At 36.2% G+C, this 24,621-nt stretch overlaps 1 protein-coding gene across 1 annotated transcript in view; it reads right to left on the bottom strand.

Annotated features, from left to right (window-relative positions):
* The window catches only part of LOC136042567 (high mobility group protein B2-like), a 45,453-nt gene that overhangs the window by 7,919 nt on the left and 12,913 nt on the right, over window positions 1–24,621 (bottom strand). Inside the window, exon 3 of the mRNA XM_065727535.1 lies at window positions 19,396–19,499. Within this exon, the coding sequence (XP_065583607.1) occupies window positions 19,396–19,499 (104 nt within the window). The remainder of the gene's footprint in view (window positions 1–19,395; window positions 19,500–24,621) is intronic.

Raw genomic sequence — 24,621 nt, 5'->3', positions numbered from 1 at the left:
TTAAAACCGGGAAAACAAATTTAAACAAAATGACAATTTAGTTTACCTTGCAAGAATTGTAAAGTTTGCAGTTGCAAAATAAGCATTAAAACTACAAGTTAAAAGTGGAGCGATAAGAGCGAAGGGTTAGTGATTTAAAATTTCAAATATGTGAAGGATGAACGTTCTTCTATATCTTTCAGTGGAAACTCTTATTTGGGCAAGAAGGGGGATTTTTGTTGAATTAGAACGTGGGGCAGTGGCGAATGCAGGGGGCACCCTCCCCCTGACATAGTAGTAGATTTGTGGTTGGGACCGCTTGCTCTGGTTCTTTTAGGGACGAATTTTTTTTTTATTTGGTTTTTAATGGTCGAGTTTTTAGTAAGTTTTTAGTTATTAAGGCTGTTTCTTTTTGCAAACAAGTTTGAAACAAGGTTTCAGTTACTTTTTGCAGTCTCTATTAGATTTTTATTAATGACACATGTCCCCAAAAAGTATTTAATTAAATTTAAGTTTATCAAGGGGATCTGTCCGTATTACCACAAATGCCAACTGGGAGGCGAAAATCTTCATTCGTAAGAAGGGGAGATTTAAAATTCCGACTTAATTCGCTGCTAGTAGCAACAATAAGAAAGGATTATATTTCTATTTCTTTGTTCTATTTTTCCTGCTACACCATCAAACGAACTATTACTTAATGTTTAATCAACAATTAGTTCCAAAGAATGTATGATACCAAAATATGGTACAATTTTTTTTTTTTTGACAATACAAAGTTTAAGTAACTCGCTATAATCGCCAGAAGTGCAAATGCTAAAAATTATGCAGAAAAGATTAAATATATTATTTTTTTGTAGAGGGTGAACAACCTTTTAATTGTGTTTTATGGCGAGGTGGTTCTTATAAACTTACTTTTTTTGTATCAATATTTCTAATTGACTTTAATTTCAATAGAACTCATCAGATTTTATATTAAATTAGAGTCTATGTCCATTACCTACCCACGACTTAGAAATTGTTGCAGTTCCCTTTAAATTGCTGGTATTTCTTTGTCCACAAGTTTATCGGAGTAACCTTTCATGTACACCCCTCCCAAAAAAAAAATCCTAGATCCGCCTCTGACGTGGCGGGTGGGTAAATATTCACTAGGGAAAAGAGAAGTAGTACAAGGGTTATGCACGATATTATTGGCAAAATAATAAGGAAATTTGTACTCTCATTTCCTTAAGGGTGACTAGATTTGCTCTCCGAAGAAGGGAAATGTAAGGCCCTTTACCCTGTTTGAAAATAATTCTTAGACACGTTTTTTGAACTGCCTCTATTCTGTCCCACAATTCATTGGACATGCCAGAATGGCAAACAGAGAAACAGAAAAAAAACACAAAAAAATGTATTAATCCAAAAACGTTCAGAAATAAAATGAAAAAAAAACAAGTTTTTTAACTGAAAGTAAGGAGCGACATTAAAACTTAAAACAAGCAGAAATTACTCTGTATATTAAAAGGTTTTCTCCCTTCTCAACGCTCTGCTCCTTACGCTAAAGTTTTTTACTGTTTTAAAAAGTAAACTTGAGAAAAAGAGTCAAACTTTAGCGTAAAGAGCAAGGTGTTGAGGGAGGTAAAGCCCCTTTGATATACGGAGTAATTACTGTTCGTTAATTTTGCTCCTTACTTTCAGTTAAAAATCCTCTTTTTATCATTTTATTTCCAACATAAAGCGAACTTACCAGTAGAGGTAATTTCGAACAGTTCGTGGTAACGAACTGTAGTAAGGAGCGACCCGGCTCAATAGTAACCAAAGCTCTAAAAAACAGAATTTTGATATCAAGAGTTACATCTCAAGAATCGCACTTTTATGCCGATTTTAAATATGTGAGTTTCATCATCAAGTTTAGTCTTACCCATCAAAAGTTACGAGCCTGAGAAAATTTACCTTATTTTCGAAAATGGGGGAACCCCCCTAAAAGTCATTTAATCTTAAAGAAAGTAACACCATCAGATTCAGCGTATCACAGAACCTTATTGTACAAGTTTCAAGCTCCTATCTACAAGAATGTAGAATTTTGTATATTTTGCCAAAACACAAATCCCAGATGCGTGTTTATTTATTTAATTCTTTTTTCCAAGGGTGATTGTACCGACCCAGTGGTCTTAAAATTTTGCGAGAGGGCTCATTCAAATGGAAATAAAAAGTTCTAGCGCCCTTTCTAAGTGACCAAACAAATTGGAGGGCACCTAGGCCCCCTCCCACGCTCATTTTTTCCAAACGTCGTCCGATCAAAATCCTGATATAGCCATTTTATTCAGCATAGTTGAAAAACCTTATAACTATGTCTTTCAGGACGACTTACTCCCCCAAAGTCCCCATGGGAGAATCTGCAAGTTAAAAACTTTGACCAGTGTTTGCACATAGTAATGATTATTGGGAAGTGTACAGACGTTTTCAGTGGGATTTTTTGGTTGGAATGAGGGGTTGAGAAGAGGAGGTTATGTTGGGGAAACTTTCCATGCAGGAATTTGTCATGGGGAGGAAAATTTTCCATGAATGGGAGGGGGCAGGATTTTCTAGCATGATTTAAAAAACAATGAAAAAATAAATATGAAAAAGTGCTTTCAACTGAAAGTAAGGACCAGCGGTAAAACTTAAAACGAACAAAAAATATTACACATATAAGGAGTTCATTTCCTCCTAATCTCTCACTCTTTACGCTAAAGTATTTTTTAGTGACTTCAATTATTTATTCTATGGCCTTTGTGATTCAGGGGTCATTCTTAAGGATTTAGGACAAAATTTAAGCTTTAGTGTAATGAGCGAGGTATTGACAAGTGGGCAAGCCCCCCTTATATACGTAATAGATACCTGCGAATATAGAAGTTCGTTAGGTAAGCTAATTCGTAAGTTACGTATATTTTTACTAATGAAAACCATTGTAAAAAACTAAAAGCTCTAGTTGCCTTTTTAAGTAGCAAAAAATATGGGGAGCAGCTGGGCCTCCTTCCCCGCTCATTTTTCTCAAAATCGTTCGATCAAAATTATGAGAAAGCCGTTTAGCCAAAAAAATTAAAATTCAAATTTCGTTTTAATTATTCATCTGCGCAGAGCCGAAATCAAAACATGGATTAACTAAAAAACGTTCAGAAATTAAATAAAAAACGTTTTTTTTTTAAATGAAAGGAAGGAGTAACGTTAAAACTTAAAACGAACAGAAATTACCCAGTATATGAAAGGGGCTGTTCCCTCCTCAACGCCCCGCTCTTAACGCTAAAGTTTTTTACAGTATTAAACAGTAGAGTTGAGAGAAAGAGTCAAACTTTAGGGTAAAGAGTGGGGCGTTGAGGAGGAAACAGCCTCTTTCATATACGGGATAATTTCTGTTCGTTCTAAGTTTTAATGTTGCTCCTTACTTTCATTCAAAATACTTGTTTTTTTTTATCTAATCATTAAAAAGTACGGATAAAGGTTCTGAAAGAATGTCTGCAAAGGCTTTAAAGGATTTGAGAAATAAACTAGCTAATTTGATCCTCCTAACTCATAAAAGCATATTGGTATTTTTAATCGTACTAATAAGAACTTTGTGAATTACTCGAATAAAAATTTAAATGATAGTTGAGATGCAACTGAATTTGGGGCACGGATTTTTACTTTGAATTTGATTTTAGGGAGTCAAGTGAGACTTAATTTTTCTTGGAATTTGGTTAGTAATTTCCGTTGGAATTTGGTAAATCGACACGGGTCTGTTTAGAGGGCATTTCCTGTCATGCCCCAAAGGATTTTGTAAAGTTTTGAAATACTCGGCTTTCCTGATTGGTAGTTCCAGGACAGTTTTTGGCTTGGTTACATACATAAATAAAATTGGGTGGTTTAATCTGACAATGAAATACAACAAACTTTCGGTTAGATCGTATAATTTCCACTTCTCACCCATTTCTAGCTATATTTTATATTTTATTTCATATTTTAATTACCCTATATCGCTCACTACTCTACATACTACCTATCCTTTTTGAAGCTATAGCACTTTCCTTTCTACCAAAACAATAAAATCGCTACTTTACTATTTTACTTCCTCACAACCAATTAGCATTTTATTTACAGGTGCCAAGACACCAATTTGGTTTCAAATATGATGTTTTCTAAAGAACATAGAGCTGGATTGCGCTCAAGACTCATCTTCAAATGCGAATCATGTCATGAGGAAGCCACAATTCACACAGAAAAACCCCTTGCTCCTAGAAGGCTTAAAAAAAAAGACTCAACGAAAACCGTAGTCACAAAACGGAAAAGGACTGATTTTGATAGTGTGAATTCTATCAGAAAGAAACACAAAACAGAAACAGGAACAGTAAGTGTCAACAAAGAGGTAATGGTTGGTGCAATAAATGGTGGAATGACTCACGCCCAGGTTCAAGAACTTTTCTCTACCAATGGAATAAATACCCCGTCTCAAAAAGTCTTTACGAAATTTGAGAAAGAAATTTGCGTTGAATTGGAAAAAGTTCTCTATGACTATCTTATCGAAAATGGGGAAACCGAGCGAAGGATGTCACTGGAAGCAGGTGAGAAAATTCACCCAAATGGAGCTGTAGAGACATAAGTTATAGTTGATGGAAGCTGGTGTACACCAAGTTAGGGGAATAGATATCGTGCACTCTCAGGCTGTGGAGTGGTGATAGGTTTCTATTCGAAGAAACTCTTAAATCTAGGAATTAGGAACAAATATTGCTGTACTTGCGCGAAATACAGGCATCAAGTAAATAGATCTGTTCCTGAACATACATGTTTTATGAACTGTCAGGGGCCCAGTACAGGTATGGAGTCAGATATATTAGTTGACGCATTCCGAATAGCAACATTCATGCACAATCTAAGATATACTTGATTTGTTGCCGACTGCGATTCGATTACCCATTCTGAAATTATAGCAAGGATACCATATGGCAGAAATGTAGAAACAATTGAGTGTGCTAATCATGCGTGCAAATGCTTGAAAAACAGACTGTATAAGAAGCAGCATGAAAATGCCGAATGCAGAAGATTTCTTAGTGCCGCAATAATAAAGAAAATGTGTGATTTTGCCAGAAATGCAATTGTATGTGCCACCACAGAGAAGAAAAGCGTGAAGGATCTCATCAGTGCGCTGAAGGCAATTCCTCTAAATTTTTTCCGTGGCGACCATAAGTTTTGTCCTACACGCTGCTCGTTCTCCGGGAAAGTTCTACAGGTCAATCCTGAAGACACCCCTAGCAACATCTTCCTCAGCCATGTGTATTCAGCCTTTGATACGCTGACCAGAAGGGCTCGTCTACTGATAGGAAACCACACGAGCAACCTGGCAGAATATTTTATGAGCATAGTTGCAAGGCTTATAGGTGGCAAAAACATCATGGTTAGCCAAAGTGCGCGATATACCTCCCGTGTTAAAGCAGCAGGAATCCGATTTACGAAAGGTCACTCAGCTTGCCTTGAAATATTTCGAAGAACTGTAGGATTTACATCAAGTAGACACTTGAAAAAACTTGTACAACAGCGGGCCATGACTACTGCTCGACGTAAAAAACTGTCTGCTAGAAAGCGCCTTTTCACTAATGCTTCCACAAAACTCCCTTCAAAAGAAATCAGGGAGCCAACCGGAGCAGACAAAAACTACGGCTCGAACGCAACTGCTCCGGATCTTGATTGCAGTGCGCTCGAAATTGCAAAAACAGATTTTTTGACTCGTCTCCAATGTACTGCAACAGAAATCCTCAGTATCGAAAAAGCCACTAGGCTTCAGAGAAATTCTATCGATAATAGCTGGATAGAATACAGAAAAAACAGAATTACAGCTTCCGTAGCTTGTGCTGTTTGTAAAAGGCGGTTGAAGATTGTGGGTTCATTAGTTCGGCAGCTGCTGTATCCCAGAAACCGCCAAACAAAGGCAATGGAGCATGGTCAGATGTATGAGTCTGTAGCTATTGCAGCTTTTGCAAAGAAAATAGGTTGCATTGTGAACTCTGCTGGGCTTTACATTCACAAGGAATTTGGGTTTCTAGGGGCCAGTCCGGACGGGATAGCAATTTTTCCTTCGGGTGAGAAGGCTCTTTTGGAGGTGAAGTGCCCTTTGACAGCAAAAGGGCTTACATTGGAAGAGTGGATAGCGCTTAAAAAAATACATGTCTAGAAAAGAAAGTTAATAGTGAAATAAAGCTGAAAAGAACACATGACTACTATTACCAAATTCAAATGCAATTGGAATGTTGTGACATTGATTTTGTATACTTTGTAATAATTTTAGGGGAAGAGGAATTATATTATGAAAAGATTGGTCGTGACCGTGAATTCTGGTCTAACAAAATGCGGCCAAATCTAAAAAAAATTTATTTTGAGGCACTGTTACCAGAAATTGTCGACGGAAGGTTGCCAAGAAGTATGGAGATACGAGAACCGTTTATACAAATCCTTAAACTTAACGAACAGAAATCACTTCGTATATGAAAGGGGCTGCTCCCTCCTCAACGCCCCACTCTTTACGCTAAAGATTTTTACTGTTTTAAAAAGTAGAGTTGAGAGAAAGAGTCAAACTTTAGCGTAAAGAGCGGGGCGTTGAGGAGGGAGCAGCCCCTTTCACATACGAAGTAATTTATATTCGTTTTAAGTTTTAAAGTTGCTCCTTGCTTTCAGTTAAAAACATGTCTTTTTTTATTTAATTTCTGAACGTTTTTGAACTAATGCATGTTTTGATTTTGGCTCTCCACAGATAATAATTAAAACGAAATTTCATATTTATATGGCTTTCTCATAGTTTTGATAGAATCACTTTGAGAAAAAAGGAGCAGGGGAGGAGGCTTAGTTGCCCTCCAGTGTTTTGGTTACTTATAAAGGCAACTAGAGCTTTTAATTTTTTACGAATGTTTTTGCTAGTAAAAGATATACGTAACTTACGAGTTAGCTTACGTAACGAACTTCTGTATTCTGTTAGTGTTAAATTTTAATGCTGTTCCTTACTTTCAGTTGAAAAAACTGTTTCATATTTATTTTAGTATTGTTCTATTTTGAAGTAAGGCTAGAAAATCCTGCGCTCCCTTCATGGAAATTTTCTTCCCCCATGACAAATTCCTAGATGGAAAGTTCCCCCAACATAACCCCCTGTTCTCAACCCCTCCCCCCCAACCAAAAATCGTCCTGAAAACGTCTGTACATTTTCCAATAACCATTACTATATAAACACTGATCAAAGTGTGTAACTTGTAGCCCCTTCCACGGGGATTCTGGTGGAGTAAGTCGTCCCCAAAGACACAGTTATAAGGTTTTTCTACTATGCTGAATAAAATGGCTATTTCAGAATTTTAATCGGAAGACGGTGGGAAACTAATTAGTGTTGGAGGGGGCCTAGGTGCCCTCCAATTTTTTTAGATAACTTAAAAAGGGTACTATATAATTCATTTTTATATATAATTCACTTAGATATACCTTCATTTCCGTTGGAATGAGCCCGCTCGCAACATTCTAAGACAACTGGTTCGATATAATCACCCCTGAAAAAAAAAAAAATCCGTATTTTTGCTGATAGAAGCTTAACACTTCCACGGTAGGGTTCCCTGATAGGCTGATTCGGATGGGTGTAATTTTGTTTTATTACTTTTATCGGGTGTTTCCTTCTATTTTCTAAAATAAGGCAATTTTTCTTAGACTCGTAATTTTAGATAGGTATCTCATATATTTAAAGTCAGAATTAAAATGCGATTTTGTTCATGTAGCTATTGATATCAAAAATTCGTTTTTTAAGAGTTTTGGTCACTATTGAGCCGGGTCGCTCCTTAGTACAGTTCGTTACCACGAACTGTTTGATAAAATGAAATAAATTGGTCACTTCGCTGCGAGCAATTATTTAAATTATATTTTTCTAAATAGGTCTGCATGAAGTAAAAACCCGAAAATATGTTCTTTTTATTTGTAATTTCCACAATTTTATACCGCGTCCTGGCAAATAATGATGACCAGACCACAGGCACACACGCAGGCGAGGGATTCACCCACCTTAAATTTGTATAATGCTTAATTTTCTCAGCGAAATGTTTAATTTTCCTGTGTTTTCCTGGTATTTCTTTCGTAAGAGTTGAACCCCCCTCCTCCAAAAAAAATCTTGAATAATAATTTCTCTAATTTTCTCCTCGAATAATAGTTCTTTTCCAAATAAATATTCGTATTTACTTGTCGAATTACGAAGAATGACAATACAATAATCGTAATTTTCAGTGAGAAACCCCTTGAGTTTAATGACAGCAGTGAAATCTGATAACCTTGAGTGTTTGTGTGATTTGCCGCGATTGAAAAAGAATTGAACAGGCAGTATAATTTCTGGACCTTGGATACTGAGAGGGTTTCTAATGCAATGTTTTGAGGAAGTGTCTCTCAGAGCAGTTACTTAAGACCCATGCCATTTTGTCTTTTAATTGATGATTTGCGTCATTAAATACTCAACTGTAATTTGAAAATATCACTGATGATGTGAAAGTTTACTTGTATGCGCTAAATGTTTGCCATCCAATCATTATTCAAAATGACCCTCATTAAATAGTATGGCTACAACTGTACGTTTGTAAACCTTTACCCTTTCACATATGATGCGCTTTTCTACGAACATATTTTATTGCCTGATTAATTATTTGTATTCAATTTATGACGTAAGTCTTCAAAGGAGACAGTCGAGGATTTAGACACATGCTTTGATTCCAAGACTTGATAAAGAAGTTTCTGAAGTTGTGACAAATGGCGATCTTTGCCCTTTGTCTCTGCAAAGATGCTTCACTTCCATAAAATTTTACAGGTGCACAAATCTAAACACTTATATATTATTCAAAAGCAATCAAATTAACCAATATAAAATTTATCCCATTTAACAAGAATTAAAATTAGCCATCACAAATTTGGTTATAACATTGCTAAAGAGTGGAGAAACCTGCCATCAGAGGTAGCAGAATCAACAAATGGGCAAGCATTTAAGCATAGGCCGTTCAGCACACAATTTTATATAAATCAACCAAGATCTTTTAGGCAGTAAAATATATTTGTGCATTTTTCTTTCTCTAATATATTTTGTCTTTTTCCTCGTTTACTTTTTGTTGTCTCAAGTGTTCTTATTTTATATGACAAGAATTGTGTTTATCATCATTTGTAATAAATAAGTTTGGCACTTAGCTGAACATAACTGAAGTAGAATTAATGTATTTTGCATACTGTTTAAAACTAGGGTTCTACCTACTACAAGTGCCTGGGAAAATATTTCTTTTTTTATTTTACGTTCAATTAGCTTATTTCTCTGCACACTGACCCCTCCCCTTGTCTAGTAAAATTCTCACTCATATACCATCAAATCTATAACAAGTTACACAAAGATCCACTGGTCGAGAAAACTGATAAGAAAACCGTTTTGTATAGCCACTATTAGAAAGGAGCACTCAGCAGGGTATACCCTGGATAAAGGCCCCAAGCTTTCCCTTTCAAAAAAAAAGAAGAAAAAAACACAAAACACTTAAGAAATTAAGTTCTAATAAACCTATTTAAATCAAAATGGTAGGCTATAAGAATATATTTGGGGAGCTTTCTTGTTCAAGCTTAATCTTAAACATAACACTTAAAAATTGGATACTTCGCCGAACAGGAAGAATATTATGAAGTGAAAAAAGGGTCTCTGTTGTGGATTTTGAGGGGAAGTTTGATGGCGATGGCAGAAAAGGTTTAAGGATACGAACTGCTTTATTTTGGATAATCTGTAAAGGGGTAACATTACTTTTAAAAGTGTTCAAAAAATAATAGATGCATAATCAAAATGGGATTGCACAAGGGAAAAGTAAAGGGATTTAAGAGCGCAATATGGAAGAAGGTTTTTCAGTCTGCACATTATACCAACTCCACGGGCAGACTTTGCTAAAACGCTAACCTGATTAATTTGCTCTTTCCATGACAAATTCTCATCAAACACAACTCCCAAATATCTTATCGATACAACCCTTTCAATAACAGACTCAGGTTCATTCGCAGAAAGGGAAACTGATTCTATATCTGGAAACTTGTGACCCGTCCTGCTGTAAACAATAAACTTCGTCTTCTTTCTGTTGAGAAGTAGTCTATTATCAGAAAGCTAAGTAGACAATTTATCATATGTGGATGTTAAATTGACCACTAGCTCTTCACGAGATTTACCAGAAGCAGTTGCTGCAGTGTCGTCAGCAAACTGAGTGTCTATAGAAGAAACTCCAGAAGCTGAGCACAAATCATTAATGTAAACTAGACCTACGTTGCCTGAGCAACGTGAAGTGTTGCGGCAACCTTTCTTCGGCTTTGCCGAACAAAGTGTTGCGAGAGCAACACTTTGGTTTTGTGTCTTTGCTATCGGTTAAACCCTGAAGTTGTCAGCCTATCGAAGCTTTTAAAACGTTATGTTCAAAGAAGAACGCGATCAGTAATCACATGATCAAAGGCTATTCCTCAGCGTTGAAAAAACAACAATATCAAAAGAATGTCGAAAGAAGGGACTAAATTGATTTTGCAGCCAGTTGAACTTTATGCTTTTCAATCGTAGACATCGTGACGGACGAAAACTTGGACCAATATTTTATATAATCTAGTTGGTATTATAAAGCTATCCGTAACTTTTCAGGATTAAAATAACATAGGTGACCCTAATTATTACGAAACTACCTCATTGTTTTACGTTATCGTTTGTACCTGTTGTGTAAACACTTAATTCTGGGTTACAGTGAGTATGGGTAGGCTACACCAACTAGCAAAAGTTACAAACCCCTCTTCACTGAAGATGATTGTAGCTTAACAGCCGATTATTACTTACAAGTCCCCTACATGTCTTACTTACCAACACTGGAACCAAATTGGTCTTATCATGAAATACACCGGAAACAAATAATAGGTACACCAACTCACAAAAGTTGCAAACCCCTCATTGCAACTAGCAAAAGTTGCAAACCCCTCATCGCTGAAGATGATTTTAGCCTAACAGCCGATTATTACTTACAAGTCCCCTACATGTCTCACCACTGGAACCAAATTGGTCTTACCATGAAATACAACGGAAACAAAAAATAGGTACACCAACTAGTAAGAGTTGCGAACCCCTCATTGCCGAGGATGATTATGAGCTAACAGCCGACTGTTGCTTACAACTCCCCTATATGTCTCACAATTGGTATCGGCCTATTTTTGGTTTCAGTGTGTACCTTACTACTGAAGTTGTCAACCACTTTAAACTTTCAAACTGGTATATCTCATAAAAGAATTTTTGTACAAAAAAATGGATGACATATACTTTGATCAGCTCATCAAAAGCTATCGACTGCCGTCGAAAAAAAATCTATCTGTCTTAGTTCAAAAGTTGACTTTTTTGCCGTAGGCCAACTTTCTAACGTCATCACTTAGAAAGGAGCAAAGGATAAACTCTAATTTCTTTAGCAATGAGAGAACTTTTGAAGTTTAAGAGGCACATCTGATACCATTTCTCTACCGCAATCCCAAGTGCGAAAAACCGAATGATAAACTCAGCCAAAATCACGGCAGCACTTTCGGACCCGTGGGAAAATGCCGCTTTTTTGCTTCTCTAAATTTTTCTATTTATCACTCAAAGAAGATATATTGGCTGTGGGGCAGGGTAACTGTCGCATATATTTAACACTTATAGATTTTAGTCCATCTTCAATTTGAAACTGGTGCCTGCCTGCTTGCCTGCTAGAACAGAGCTTTCCACTCGAAAGCAGAAACATGGTTTGATGAAACGAAAGCTTGGCTGCATAACTTCAGATAGTCCTCTCTGACATAGGCAATACAACTCCTCTTCACTTCACACACTATAGGCTCTGGCTCAAGGACAAGCAAAAACCATCCTTTTTGGCCCCAGGCAAGAGTTCTACGAAGCTTTCCAAAATGTAAAGTCATATTCATCAATCCTGCCTAAGGACCACACTTTCCGTAAAAACCGCAGAGGTTTAGACCCTTACCACTTTCTAGGAATAAGCTGAAATCGGGGAGCTAGGAAAAAAAACAAGCAAAAAAAAACACGACAAAACCAAAGTGTTGCTCTCGTATCACAACTAGGAAAAGCAGAGGTCCTAATACGGATCCCTGGGGAACAACAACCTTATCTGACTGCTGTAAAGAATCAGATCTAACATCATTATATGTAAATATCTGCTGCCTCCCATGAAGACACGATTCAAGTAACCTAAGGCAATTACCACGAATATCAGCATTCGAGAGCTTATACAAAAGAATTTGATGAGAAATGGAATCAAAAGCTTTCTGTATGTCTAAAAATATAGTTGCAGGCGTTTCGCCATGGTCAAGACAATCACTAATATGTTGGACAATAATAGCCATAGGATGATCAGTGCAGTGCTCTTTTCTAAATCCAAACTGAGGTTTAGAAATGTAATCAAATTTCTCAAAAAAGAATAAATTCTGTTATACAGTGCTCGCTCTACAACCTTCGAAAAAGCAGAGAGTATCGATATAGGACGATAATTAGCAGGAAGCCTCGGGTTATCACCTTTATGTAGGGCCACAATTCTTGCTGATTTAAATGTTGAAGGATAGACACCAGTTACAAATATAAGATTAATAATGTGGTATAACACCGCTGATATAACTGGGAACATTTCTTTGACCAAGTTAGTCGAATATCCATCAAGGGCTTCAGATGAACCGCTCTTCATTTTAGATATGATGAGTTTTAGTTCAATTTCAGTGACTGGAGAAACGAACATGCTTTTATCAGAGGAAGGGGGCATGTGATATTTGAATAAAAAATGTGATTTTAAAGGGAGCCTCAACAATTATGCGTCGTGGTAGGCAGTGGAAATGGTCGTAAATTTAATCTAAAATCTGGTAAGGGATAAAGTTCAAATAAATCTGTTGAAAGTAAAATGGTATAAAAATGTTAATACATAAAATTAGTGACAAAGTTATTACGCAATAATACATATTCTCGTCCTGTCAGTCCCCGCTGTTATCTTGGCTATGACTCAGACTATTTATCTCGTTATTGGAAATTTTAATGTTTTGAAATTTGCTATTTTAAATTGGATTTTCAGAGAAAATAGTGGATCCAGGATTTTCTTTGGAGGGGGGGGGGCGCATAATAGGTTGCTTGGATAAACTTGCAAACAAAAAAATACCTGCTAATTTAAAGGGAACCTCGACAATTATGCGTCGTAGGTAGGTAGTGGTAATGGTCTAAAGTGCTATAGAATTTGGCATTTATTTTAATGTTTAAGGATGAACAGAGGAGGTGATATGACATATAATGCAGAGCTTTAATTGGATGAAAATAGGCAGTTAAGTGGCCACCATTTTCTCACAATAATCCAAAACTTAAATTAATAATTTTCGTACTTCTCATACATTTACTTTCTATAATACAAATCCCCTAAAAATAACTAGACTATGTTATAAAAGCCACCCCTCTTCGCAAAATCAAGAGCTAGGAGCTCATATGGCACTTGTGACGAGGCAAGAAGAGATAAGAGCCAAGAGCTCATATGGTTAAGCTCTAACAAAATTCTAAGAATCAATAGATTGATTTAAAATAAAAATCAGAGGCTTAATGCCGGTCAGAATTTAAAATAAGAGCTCTGAGTCACGATGTCCTTCTAAATATCAAAATTCATTAAGATCCGATCACCCACTCGTAAGTTATAAATACCTATTTTTTTCTAATTTTTCCTCTCCCTTTAGCTCCCAGATGGTTGAATCTGGGAAAACGACTTTATTAAGTCAATTTGTGCAGCTCCCTGACACGCTTACCAATTTTCATCGTCCTAGCACGTCCAGAAGCACCAAACTCGCCAAATTCACTAAACCCCTCCCCCAAATCCCTCAAGGAGAACGAATCCAGTACGGTTGAGTTAATCACGTATCAAGGACATTTGCTTATTCTATCCACCAAGCTTCATCCCGATTCCTCCACTCCAAGTGTTTTCCAAGATTTCCCCTCCAACTCCCCCCAATGTCAAAAGATCTGGTCGGGATTTGAAATAAGAGCTCTGGGACATGAATTCCTTCTAAATATCAAATTTCATTAAGATTCGATCACCTATTCGTAAGATAAAAATACCCCAATTTTCACATTTTCCAAGAATTCCGGTTTCCCCCTCCAACTGCCCCCAATGTCACAGGATCTGGTCGGCATTTACAATTAGAGCTTTTTAGCAAAAAATCCTTCTAATTATCAAATTTCATAAAGATCTGGTCACCCTTTCTTAAGTTACAAATGCCTCATTTTCCCAAATTACCCCCCCCCCCCAACTTCACCAAAAACAGCATATCCAGTCCGGTTATGTCAGTCACGTATCTTAGACAGGTTTTTATTCTTCCCATCCAGTTTCATCCTGATCTTTCCGCTCTAAGTATTTTCTAAGATTTCCGTTTACCCCCCCCCCCCCCCTAACTGCTCCCCCCAATGACACTGGATCTGGTTGAGATTTAAAATATGAGATCTGAGTTCTGAGGTTCTTCCAAATATGAAGTTTCATGAAGATCCAATCACTCCTTCGTAAGTTAAAAATGCGTCATTTTTCAAATTTTACGGAATTACAAACCCCCCCCCCCCAATAGAGCGAATCCGTTCCAATTACGTAAATCATGTATCTAAGACTTCTGCTTATTTTCCCACCAAGTTTCATCCCGATCCCTCCAATCTAAGCGTTTTCCATTATTTTAGGTTCCCCCACCCAAACCCCCCCCCCCAATGTCACCAGATCCGGTCGAGATTTGAAATAAATGCTTTGAGACACAATATCCTTCTAAATACTAAATTTCATTGAAATCCGATCACCGTTCGTAATTTAAAAATACCTCATTTTTTCTAATTTTTCAGAATTACCCCCCCCCCCCCCCCAACTACCCTGAAGAGAGCAGATCCGTTCCGGTTATGTCAATCATGTATCTAGGACTTGTGCTTATTTTTCCCACCAAGTTTCATCCCGATCCCTCCACTCTAAGTGTTTTCCAAGATTTTAAGTTTCCCCCTCCAAACTCCCCCTATGTCACCAGATCCAGTCAGGATTTAAAATAACAGCTCTGAGACACGATATCCTTCCAAACACCAAATTTCATTAAGATCTGATCAACCGTTCGTAAGTTGAAAATACTTCATTTTTTCTATTTTTTCTGAATTAACGCCCCCCCCCCAGATGGTCAAATCGGGAAAAAGACTATTTTTAATTTAATCCGGTCTGGCCCCTGATACACCTGCCAAATTTCATCGTCCTAGCTTACCTGGAATTGTCTAAAGTAGCAAAACCGGGACCGACAGAATTTGCGATTGCTATATGTCACTTGGTTAATACCAAGTGCCATAAAAAGCAAACCCAACAAACCAAAACAGACTGCAAAAAAAGTAATGATAGGCCTATCAATTTCTTTGCCTCAGTGCCATACTCGAAAACAAATTTTTGACAGTAAAAAAGAAGTAATTATTTTGCTTTTCAGTCCTGTTGTGACAACACGATCCTGAAATACCATTTGGACAGCCTAAAGAAGTTAGGATTTTAAATTTCTCCTCCTTGTCATTACGAAATGAAGATTTACGCCTCGCAGTTGGCATTTGCGGTAATACGGACAGATTCCTTTGATAAACCTAAATTTAATTAAATAATTTTGGCGGTATGCAACAATAGTAAAATCTAACAAACTGTTTCAAACTGGTCTGCTATTGAAAAATTTGTTAAAAAGTCAACTATTAAAAATCAATAACAAAGTAAAATTACTTTCGTCCAGACCCAAACCAAAGCAAGCAGTCCCAACCACAAATACAACATCATGTCATGGGGAGGGGGGGTTGCACCCCCGTCTCCTCCTTGGATCCGCCTCTGTTCTGATTGAAAGATCTAGCTGTCATTTGAAGACTGGGCTACTTTGAGGTAAAGACGCTTACATGAGTGAATTTCAGGTTCTTAAAACAAATTTAACATATCTTAAAACCATATAACAAATATATCTACACAAATTTAGGAAACATCCATCGCGCTAATTCAGCCACATCAAGGAGTTCTGACCACCTGCCAATGATCTATCTTGAAAATACAATTAAAAAGATTCAAAAGAGAAATAAAACCTAGAAAGAGCTGGCTCGACAACTTATGGTTGATAGTATATCTTCCTTTTAAGTTTTAAAACTTAAAAAGAACAGAAAATATTATGTATATGAAAAGGATTGTCCTCCCTCATTGCCCTGCTCTTTAAGGTAAAACTTCGTATAAGAATTCTATCAAATTCCCCTGGTGTTAAATTTCTCATGAAAAATGTACCCCTAAAAAACTTCCCTCTTATTAGAAATTCTCCCAGTGAAAAATTTTATTAGCAGAAAATCTCCCCCACTCAAAAAATGTATGTATACTTCCCTGTAATAGGCTATATAAGCGACGGACAAATCTTATGACTTAGACCTATTTCCAGGAGGATCGTGGTATCCCGAAAGATATAATTGTTCAACCTTTCTACTATTCTGAACAAAATAATACTTCTACTACTAACAAATTACCGCACCACCAAGCCGCCTGAGGCCAACGCGGCTAAGCTCAGTCTTCTTCCATCCCAATCCATTCAAAGCTTCCCTCTTTACACTCTCCCAGAAAATTCCCATTTCATTTAAAGCTGTTTTTATGAAATCCTCCCTCTCTAACCGTGGATGACCAGCCTTCTGTTTAGCGCTAGACGACTGGTCAAAAAGGACAGTCTTCGGTAATCTGTCATTCTTCTTCCGCAAAGCGTGTCCTAGCCATCTTAAACCTTCTCTCATTACAGCCATAGAAAGCTGGATGCTATCTCAAAATTTGATTGAACCATTCTGATAAAAAAATTCTAGTAGTGGATTCCTTCCAGAATTTTTTTGCATAGGCAAGGATTACAGCTCAAAAATAACCTACTCCTTTAGCATACTTATATTTGAAGAAAAATCTGTTTTTGCTTAAGTTGTGATCCTTTTTAAGATCACAAAGGATCCCAACGTGCGGCAAATATTTTTGGGAAATCCCCCCCCTCCCTACCCTCCAATGAAAATATTTTCCAACAAAGATTGTCTTAATTGAGAATTTTATTAAGAACTTAACTGTTTGGGTGGTTCTTTTTCAAATCGCCACATACAACTTTTTATCATATTTAGCTAATGCCCAAACTTCTTTGTTTTTTCCCACTTAATGAAAACAGAAAAACTTTTTTGCAGAAAGACGTAGACCTAGTCCTTTTTTTATAAGTCAAAAGTGATTGGATGGACACTCGCAAAAATCCAAAACTTTAGTGAGATATAGTTCTGGCTGACTTAAATCGATTGCCTATAGGTTGTTAATAAAATCATAACCAAAGCGCTTTTTAAAGGGTTTTGTCAGTTTCAAATGGGCAAACTTAATTCACGTTGTTACCAAGATGGGCCCAGGATTGCATGGAGATTCCTTTCAACGGGAGGTCCCAGGAGCTTCTTGCTATCCAATTCTAAACAAACTGTCTATGGACAAACAAAAAGCAGGTCGGCCCTAAATGGGGCAGGAGGATGTCTTAAGGAAATATTTAAGGGAAATAGGAACTTCCTGGGAGGATAGGAACTCACTGTTCCTGATAGGAACAGTGAGGCTTTAAATAAATTTGGACGGAGGAGGAGCATGCGTAGCTTTTTGGTGACCTCAAGCAGCTTGGTGATACAAAGAGTATTAAGTTGTAGCAGAAGTCAAACAGTTCGTGGTAAGGAACTGGAAGTAAGGAGCGACCCGGCTCAACAGTGGCCAAAAATTAAAAAAAAAATTCGATACCAATAGATAAATCAAAAGAATCAGATTTTATGCTAATATCAAATATGTAAGTTTCATCAAGTTTAATTTTACCCATAAAAAGTTATATACCTGAAAAAAATTGCCCTATTTAAAAAAAAAGGGGGGGAAACACCAACTAAAAGTCATAGAGTCTTAATACAAACCACACCACCAGATTCAGCATATGAGAGATAAGAACGTGGAATTTTGCATTTTGTGCAAGAACAAATATCACGGATCTGTGTTAACTTGTTTTTTTTTTTGCCCAGGGGCGATCGTATCGACCCAGTGGTCCTAGAATATCGCGGATATTGCGGCTCATTCGAACCGAAATTAAAATTTCTAGCGGTCTTTTAAAGTGATCGAAAAATTGGGGGACCACTAGACACCCTTCTACGCTCATTTTTTTCCAGTCACCCGATCAAAATTTTGAGATAGCCATTTTGTCCATAATACTCGAAAAATGTAATAACTATGTCTTTGAGGACGACTTTAACCCCCAGAGTCCCTGGGGGAAGAGCTGCAAGCTATGAACTTCGCTCATTGTTTACATATAGATTGGTTGTTGGGAAGTATACGGACTTTTTCAGGGGGAATTTTTCTCATGTGGGGGGAGGGGGTTTTTTCGGGAGGATCTTTCCATGTGGGAGGATCTTTTCATGGCTAAAATTTTCACAGGTGAAGAAAATTTTCCGTAAAGGAGGCGCCGAATTTCACCGCATTATTTGAAAAACAATCAGAAATCAAATAAAAAAAAAACAATTTTTTTCAACTGGAAATAAGGACCAACATTAGAATTTAAAACGAACAGATATTATTACGTATATGTAAGGGTTCGCCTCCTCGTCAACACCTCGCTCTTTATGTTAATTTTCTTATAACTTTCAAAAGAGTATTTTACTCTAATTAGACGGCCTTTCTGATTCAGGGGTCATTCTCAAAGAATTGGAGTAAAATTAGAATTTTCGCGCAATAGCATGGTATTGACGGAAACTTAAAATAAATTTCTCGTTTAAAGCTATCTTACCCAAGATGTGTCATAGGTAATACTGTAACGTTGCCTGTAGAATCCCCCCTTGACAAAAAGGATTGAAATTGAGGTGAATATTTACAATTAGGACTCGTTACGAAACCCAGTAAATTCTTGTAAACAACAAATTTTGGCTACTTTCCTAAAACCCTTTACAAATACAGTGTGATTTATTTTTATCCTTTTGAATCACTGAAAGATGAAAATATTACAATATTTTGGAAATTCAAGTCATTTAAATAAGCAAATTAAAGTTTTAGTAAATATTGATATAATTATTTAACCTTGAAAATTTGGAATTCAAGTTAAAAGCCGTGCACCACATTGGGCCCCAATTCAGAGATATTATTCACCAGCCTTGTCAATGATCTTGTACTAGTTGCTAGGTCCACAAACCAGTTAACAGTTGCCCTCCAAGCCCGCTACGACAGAACAGCAAATCCTTTGGCACCTCTAAGATCAATTTTACTAATTAGCCGTAATGGTATACAACACACTCCACCTCCCTCATTAATCCATTGTATCTATGTCAAATGCTAATCTTTTTAGTCGGTTCTTCTCTTGGTGGTGGCTCTTACCTCTTTAGGTGACGCTTACCTTTTTATTCCATTCTTCTTCTTCTTGTGCAGAACTATTTGCAGCAACTGGAGTTTGTGCTTTTTCATCCACTGGTTCTTGCTTTCCTTCCATACTCATGCAAACTAAAGAAAACAGAAATTACGCACAAAGTAGCAAAAATTCTCACGGACCTCACTAGAGGGAACCCACAAAAAATTACGTGGTCTAAAATAGCTCAAAATTCATTAGACCATTTGAAAAAGGCCTTAACTTCAGAACCTGTCTTATCATTACCCGACTTCCAAACAGGACAATTCGTTGTTACAACGGATGCCTCAACCAAACGGATTGGGGCGATTCTCTCCCAAATAATAAATGGGGAAGAAAAAATTATAACATATGTTTCTCGTTCTCTTACACCCGGAGAAAGTAATTATTCTGTGACACAACTTGAATTATTATCGATTATCCACCATTTAGAAAAATTTAAACATTACTTGGTAGGAAGAAAATTTAAACTACGTTCCGACCATAAAAGTCTTCAATACCTTCAGTCTTTCAAAAAGCCAACGGGAATACTCGCGAGATGGATTCTGAAAATCCAGGATTTAGATTATGAATTTGAACATCTTAAGGGAAAACAAAACGCCCCATGTGATTATCTAAGTAGATTTCCAGATAATACCACAGTAGAAAATGAAAACGAAGAAGTCAACACAATAAAAGCAAAATATGTTCCAAAGAATAAGGGTTAAAAATAAAAGGTAAAAAAAATAAAATCGGTTGAGAATAATTCAGTTGAGAAAGAACAGAAAAACAGCCCGCTTTCCTTAAATTCTATAAAAATATATCAAAAGAAGGACACTACTTGTGCCGCTCTAATAGAATATTTCTTTTATGATAAAGAGCCACCTGATGAAATGAAATCTATTAAAAAAGAAATCGATAATTATCATTATGATATAGATCAAAAAATACTATGTAGAATAATGACAGACAATAACAGAAGTCAAACTTCCATTGTACCAGTTTTACCCCAAATTTTAGAAAAACCCGCTTTTGAATTTTTTCATTCTGAAGTGGGAGGTGATCTGGGAATAGATAAAACTTTCCATAAATTAAAACAATACTTCTTTGTCACATCAGCCTTAACAAAGTTAAAGAATTATGTTAATAATTGTGAAACCTGTAATTTAAGATAAAATCCTCAAGTCTACCGTAATCCAACGATAGGAAGAACGCCTACGGCCCGGTTTCCATTTGATATAGTTTCTTTCGATTTATATGGTACTAGCGGAGGATTACCCACGTCTAATGAAGGACACACCTGCGTACTGTCAGTAATCGATCTCTTTTCCGGTTTCACATTTGCTAAACGATTAAAAAATCAAAGCGCTTACGCGACTTCAAAAGCCCTTGCTAAAATATTTCTTAATTTCGGTATTCCTAATACGGTATTAAGCGACAATGGCCCTAATTTCGTATCAAAAGTAACCAAGGATTTAATGTCTTTTCTTCAAATAAATAAATTGGTAGCAACCCCCTATCACCCTCAGGCCAATGGAAAAATCGAGAACAGACACAAACTATTCTCTAATATTTTAAGCATTTATACGAAAGAAAATCGCAGGGATTGGCACGAAACTTTACCTTATTTAAAAAATGTGATTAATACAGCTTATTCCCATGTTATACGTGATAACCCCTTTTATATACTATTCGGACGTGACCTTAGGATCCCATATAATGAAATTATAGAGTCAAGACAATACTATAATGACTCTGGAGATTATAAGCAAGAATTTATCAATAGAATGAGAGAAACTTATAAACTTGTAAAACAAGAAATAGAAAAATCAAAAAGACAACAAGAGGCCAAAAATATTCTAAATATTAAAGGTGAACTCGATTTTCAAATAGGAGATTGCGTTTACTTAAAAAATGAAAACAAATCGGACGGCTAAAAGCTTTCTGACCGATACATAGGACCATTCAGAATAATTAAGAAATATGAAAATAATGTTACATTTAAACAATTAAAACCAAAAACGGGAAAAATCTATAAAAGCATGTCAGTCGTATAAAAAGGGCAAAATTCACAGAAACGTGGACCCCTCAACCTTCAACATCAAATACCTCGGAGGACGAAAATGAACCACCTCGCTCTAGACTAAGTGAGCTTAAACCTTTTAATTTTAAACAAGGATATTTTGAGAATAGTAGTGACGAGGAGAAATTTAATGAATTTCTAACGATGACAAAAATGGTTACCCCCCCCCCCCAAAAAAAAAATACCCCCGTCACGTGCAGACGGAAGAAAAGCGATTCATCTTCAAGTGAGGAGTCACAAGCATTTGACTATACGATTTCTCCACAAACGCAATTTTTCCCAGATCGAATTTCAACACCTTATCCTCCAAAACGTTTCCCCGACGATTTGGTATACCCTGTCACACCAATAGACAGACCTTTTTCGTCACACGATGAATTAAACAAGGCTATACAGACCCTTGGTGACATAGAGTCAGAAAAGGTCAACCAGCCGCAACGACAAACATTGCGAGAAGCCAAGGATCTTATTAATTACCCAATTAAGACTAGACAAAGTACACTTAATACTAATCCAGTTACTGATGAACACCAGTATCACGATATAACCGTATCAAAAGCAAAACCAAAGGATTGGGTATCTTGGAAGGAAACTTTAAAGCAATCAGTTCCCCACCCCCCGGAAGATATGGCTTTCAAGCAATGGAGGCACCCCAAGAAAACATTTGAATACTCCCAAAGCTCCCAAAAATCCTTCAATTCTCCCGAGCCAAGAAACCAACAGGACGAATCAATCAGTAAACCCTCTACTTCGCGAGGAGAAGAAATTTACGACAGTAAAGCAGGGTCAACACCTAAATCTCAAACTTTTCCAAAAGAACCAGATACTAAATCTACAACTACTAGTTCCTCAGATACTGACAGTGAGTCAGACAGTATGACAGTGATTCACACTTTCAAATGTTTGGTGTTGTATTTCGTTAAATGTTTTGCTTTATGGGTTTATTTGATGACTTTTTGTATATTTTCATGCGGGCCTACATTTGGCAATAATTATGCAGAAACCATAAATTACTAAAATTTGTGCACATTGAATGTTTTGCAAATTTGCAGTGTGATAAATTTATAAATATATGTCATAAGGTGATATAGCTTTTACAAGCAGGCTATATGGTGCACACTTGCACCATATTAATGGACGATATCTTCCTCTATAATTCATAAATGTTGTTAATTAGCTTATTCTTTATTTTGTATTTATAGCAACAAGCTTTATAGCTTACCATTTGATGGATTAATAAAAAAATAAATAAATATTGTCCAATGTCATTCATAGGCAATTGATAGTTTGACACTTACTTCTCATTAACAGTTAGTTAATAAAACCAGTTTGGAAAAAGTAAAACCAATTTGGAAAAAAAAACAACCTGACTATTGTCTATATTGGTAGAACCCTCATGCATGACCCCTTTTAAACCAAATACTATATTGATAAAAATCTACATTTTATTTAAACTTGAAAACTCTTCTTTCCTGTAAACAGTTGGCTCATAATACAAAAAAAAAATTAAAGGAAGTGATCTTTTGGCTATATTCAGACATTAGCAGGAGGGTGTTGGGCTTGGAACCAACTGAACTGGTAGCTACTCTGATAATTGGATTGATATATCCTTACTAAATAGGTTCAAGAAAGGTTAATAGGTATTTAGCTCAGAAGAGGCTATGTAACAGGACATTAATCAACATAGGCTTCTATACTTTAGGCCAGCCTAATTTTTTATCAGACAGCTTATAAGTAATACCCTAGAAATTGCAAATTTTTGTAAATCCTAAGTTTGTGTTGTGCCTACTTTTCAACCATGTGTGCCAGTGATAGTTCTAGGGATCCAAGGGGCGCAGGGACATGCCCTCCTGACATAATGGTAGACTTGTTGTTAGGACTGCTTGCGCTGGTTTTGGATGAAAGTTATTTTTTTACTTGGTTTTTAATAAGTTTTTAATTATTAAGACTGTCTCTTTTTACAAACCAGTTAGATACAAGGTTTCAGTTACATTGTGTGGTCTATGTTAGATTTCACCAATGACATACACTTTAATTAAATTTAAGTTTATCAAGGAAATCTGTCTGTATTTCCACATAAGCCAACTGGGAGCCAAAAATCTTAATTTTGTAATAAGGAGGTGAAATTTAAAATCTTGACTTCTTTAGGCTGTTGAAATGATATTTCAGGGTTGTGCTTTCACTACAGGGCTGAAAGCAAAATATTTACTTCTTTTTACAATCAAAAATTTGTTTATGAGTCTTGGTATGGCACTGATGCATACAAATTGATCTTGTTACCTTTTTTGGCTGTCCGTCTTGGTCTGCTTTTTAAGACTTTACTTGGATGAATAGAAGAGGAAATACAAACAAAGAGCTCTAAACTGACAGGATTAGCTATTATAAATGTTCACTAAAATACTGAGGTAGACATCAACTATGTACCGAATAGATATGGCCAGAGTGGAAATAAAGAAATAGATTTTTTTTCTCATAAGATTATGAATTCTGTAATTTAGCAAAATATATAAACTTTAAAAAGTTGAAAGAAACACTATGTGACATTAAAAAGCATTGATGAAATTGTATTTTGTGACAATAAAAAGCTTACTATAGCAGTAAGAAGTCCAAAGGCAAAAAATCATGCAGAAAATATTAAATATGATATTTTTTTATAGATAAGATGGTGAACAGCTTTTTTTTTTTACAGTGGGATGGTTTTTATAACTTACTATTTTTTCTATCAATATTCCGGCCCAAATACTCTTGTATTTACACATATAGAATTGTAATCATTTCCGTTTTCGTTGATCGGATATTTGAAATCGCGAATCTGTAATAGTTTAGAAACAAATTTGGGCTATATATTTACACATCAGGGGGGTGGGGGTAAAACATAGCATATATTAAATACTTAAACCAACCATTGCTGTATTTAATATATGCTATGCTTTACCCCCCCCCCCCTAATGTGCAAATATATAATAACTCCATTTCAGTCAAAATGCATCTATTAACAATAGTTTCATGACCCTAAACAGTTCAGGTAATAGGAACATTGACCCTGTTGTTTTGCTATTACAATATTTCGTTTAATAAGACCCATGGAATAAAATATTGCCAAAACGCCAAGAGATCTGGCAAAATTCTAGATTTGAGGCTTTTGTTTATCTTTG

The sequence above is a fragment of the Artemia franciscana genome, unplaced genomic scaffold (assembly GCF_032884065.1).
Source record: "Artemia franciscana unplaced genomic scaffold, ASM3288406v1 Scaffold_1494, whole genome shotgun sequence".
Classification (NCBI taxonomy): Eukaryota; Metazoa; Arthropoda; class Branchiopoda; order Anostraca; family Artemiidae; genus Artemia; species Artemia franciscana.
Note: the sequence above shows the minus strand (reverse complement) of the source record. Positions and strands in the feature narration are given on the sequence as shown.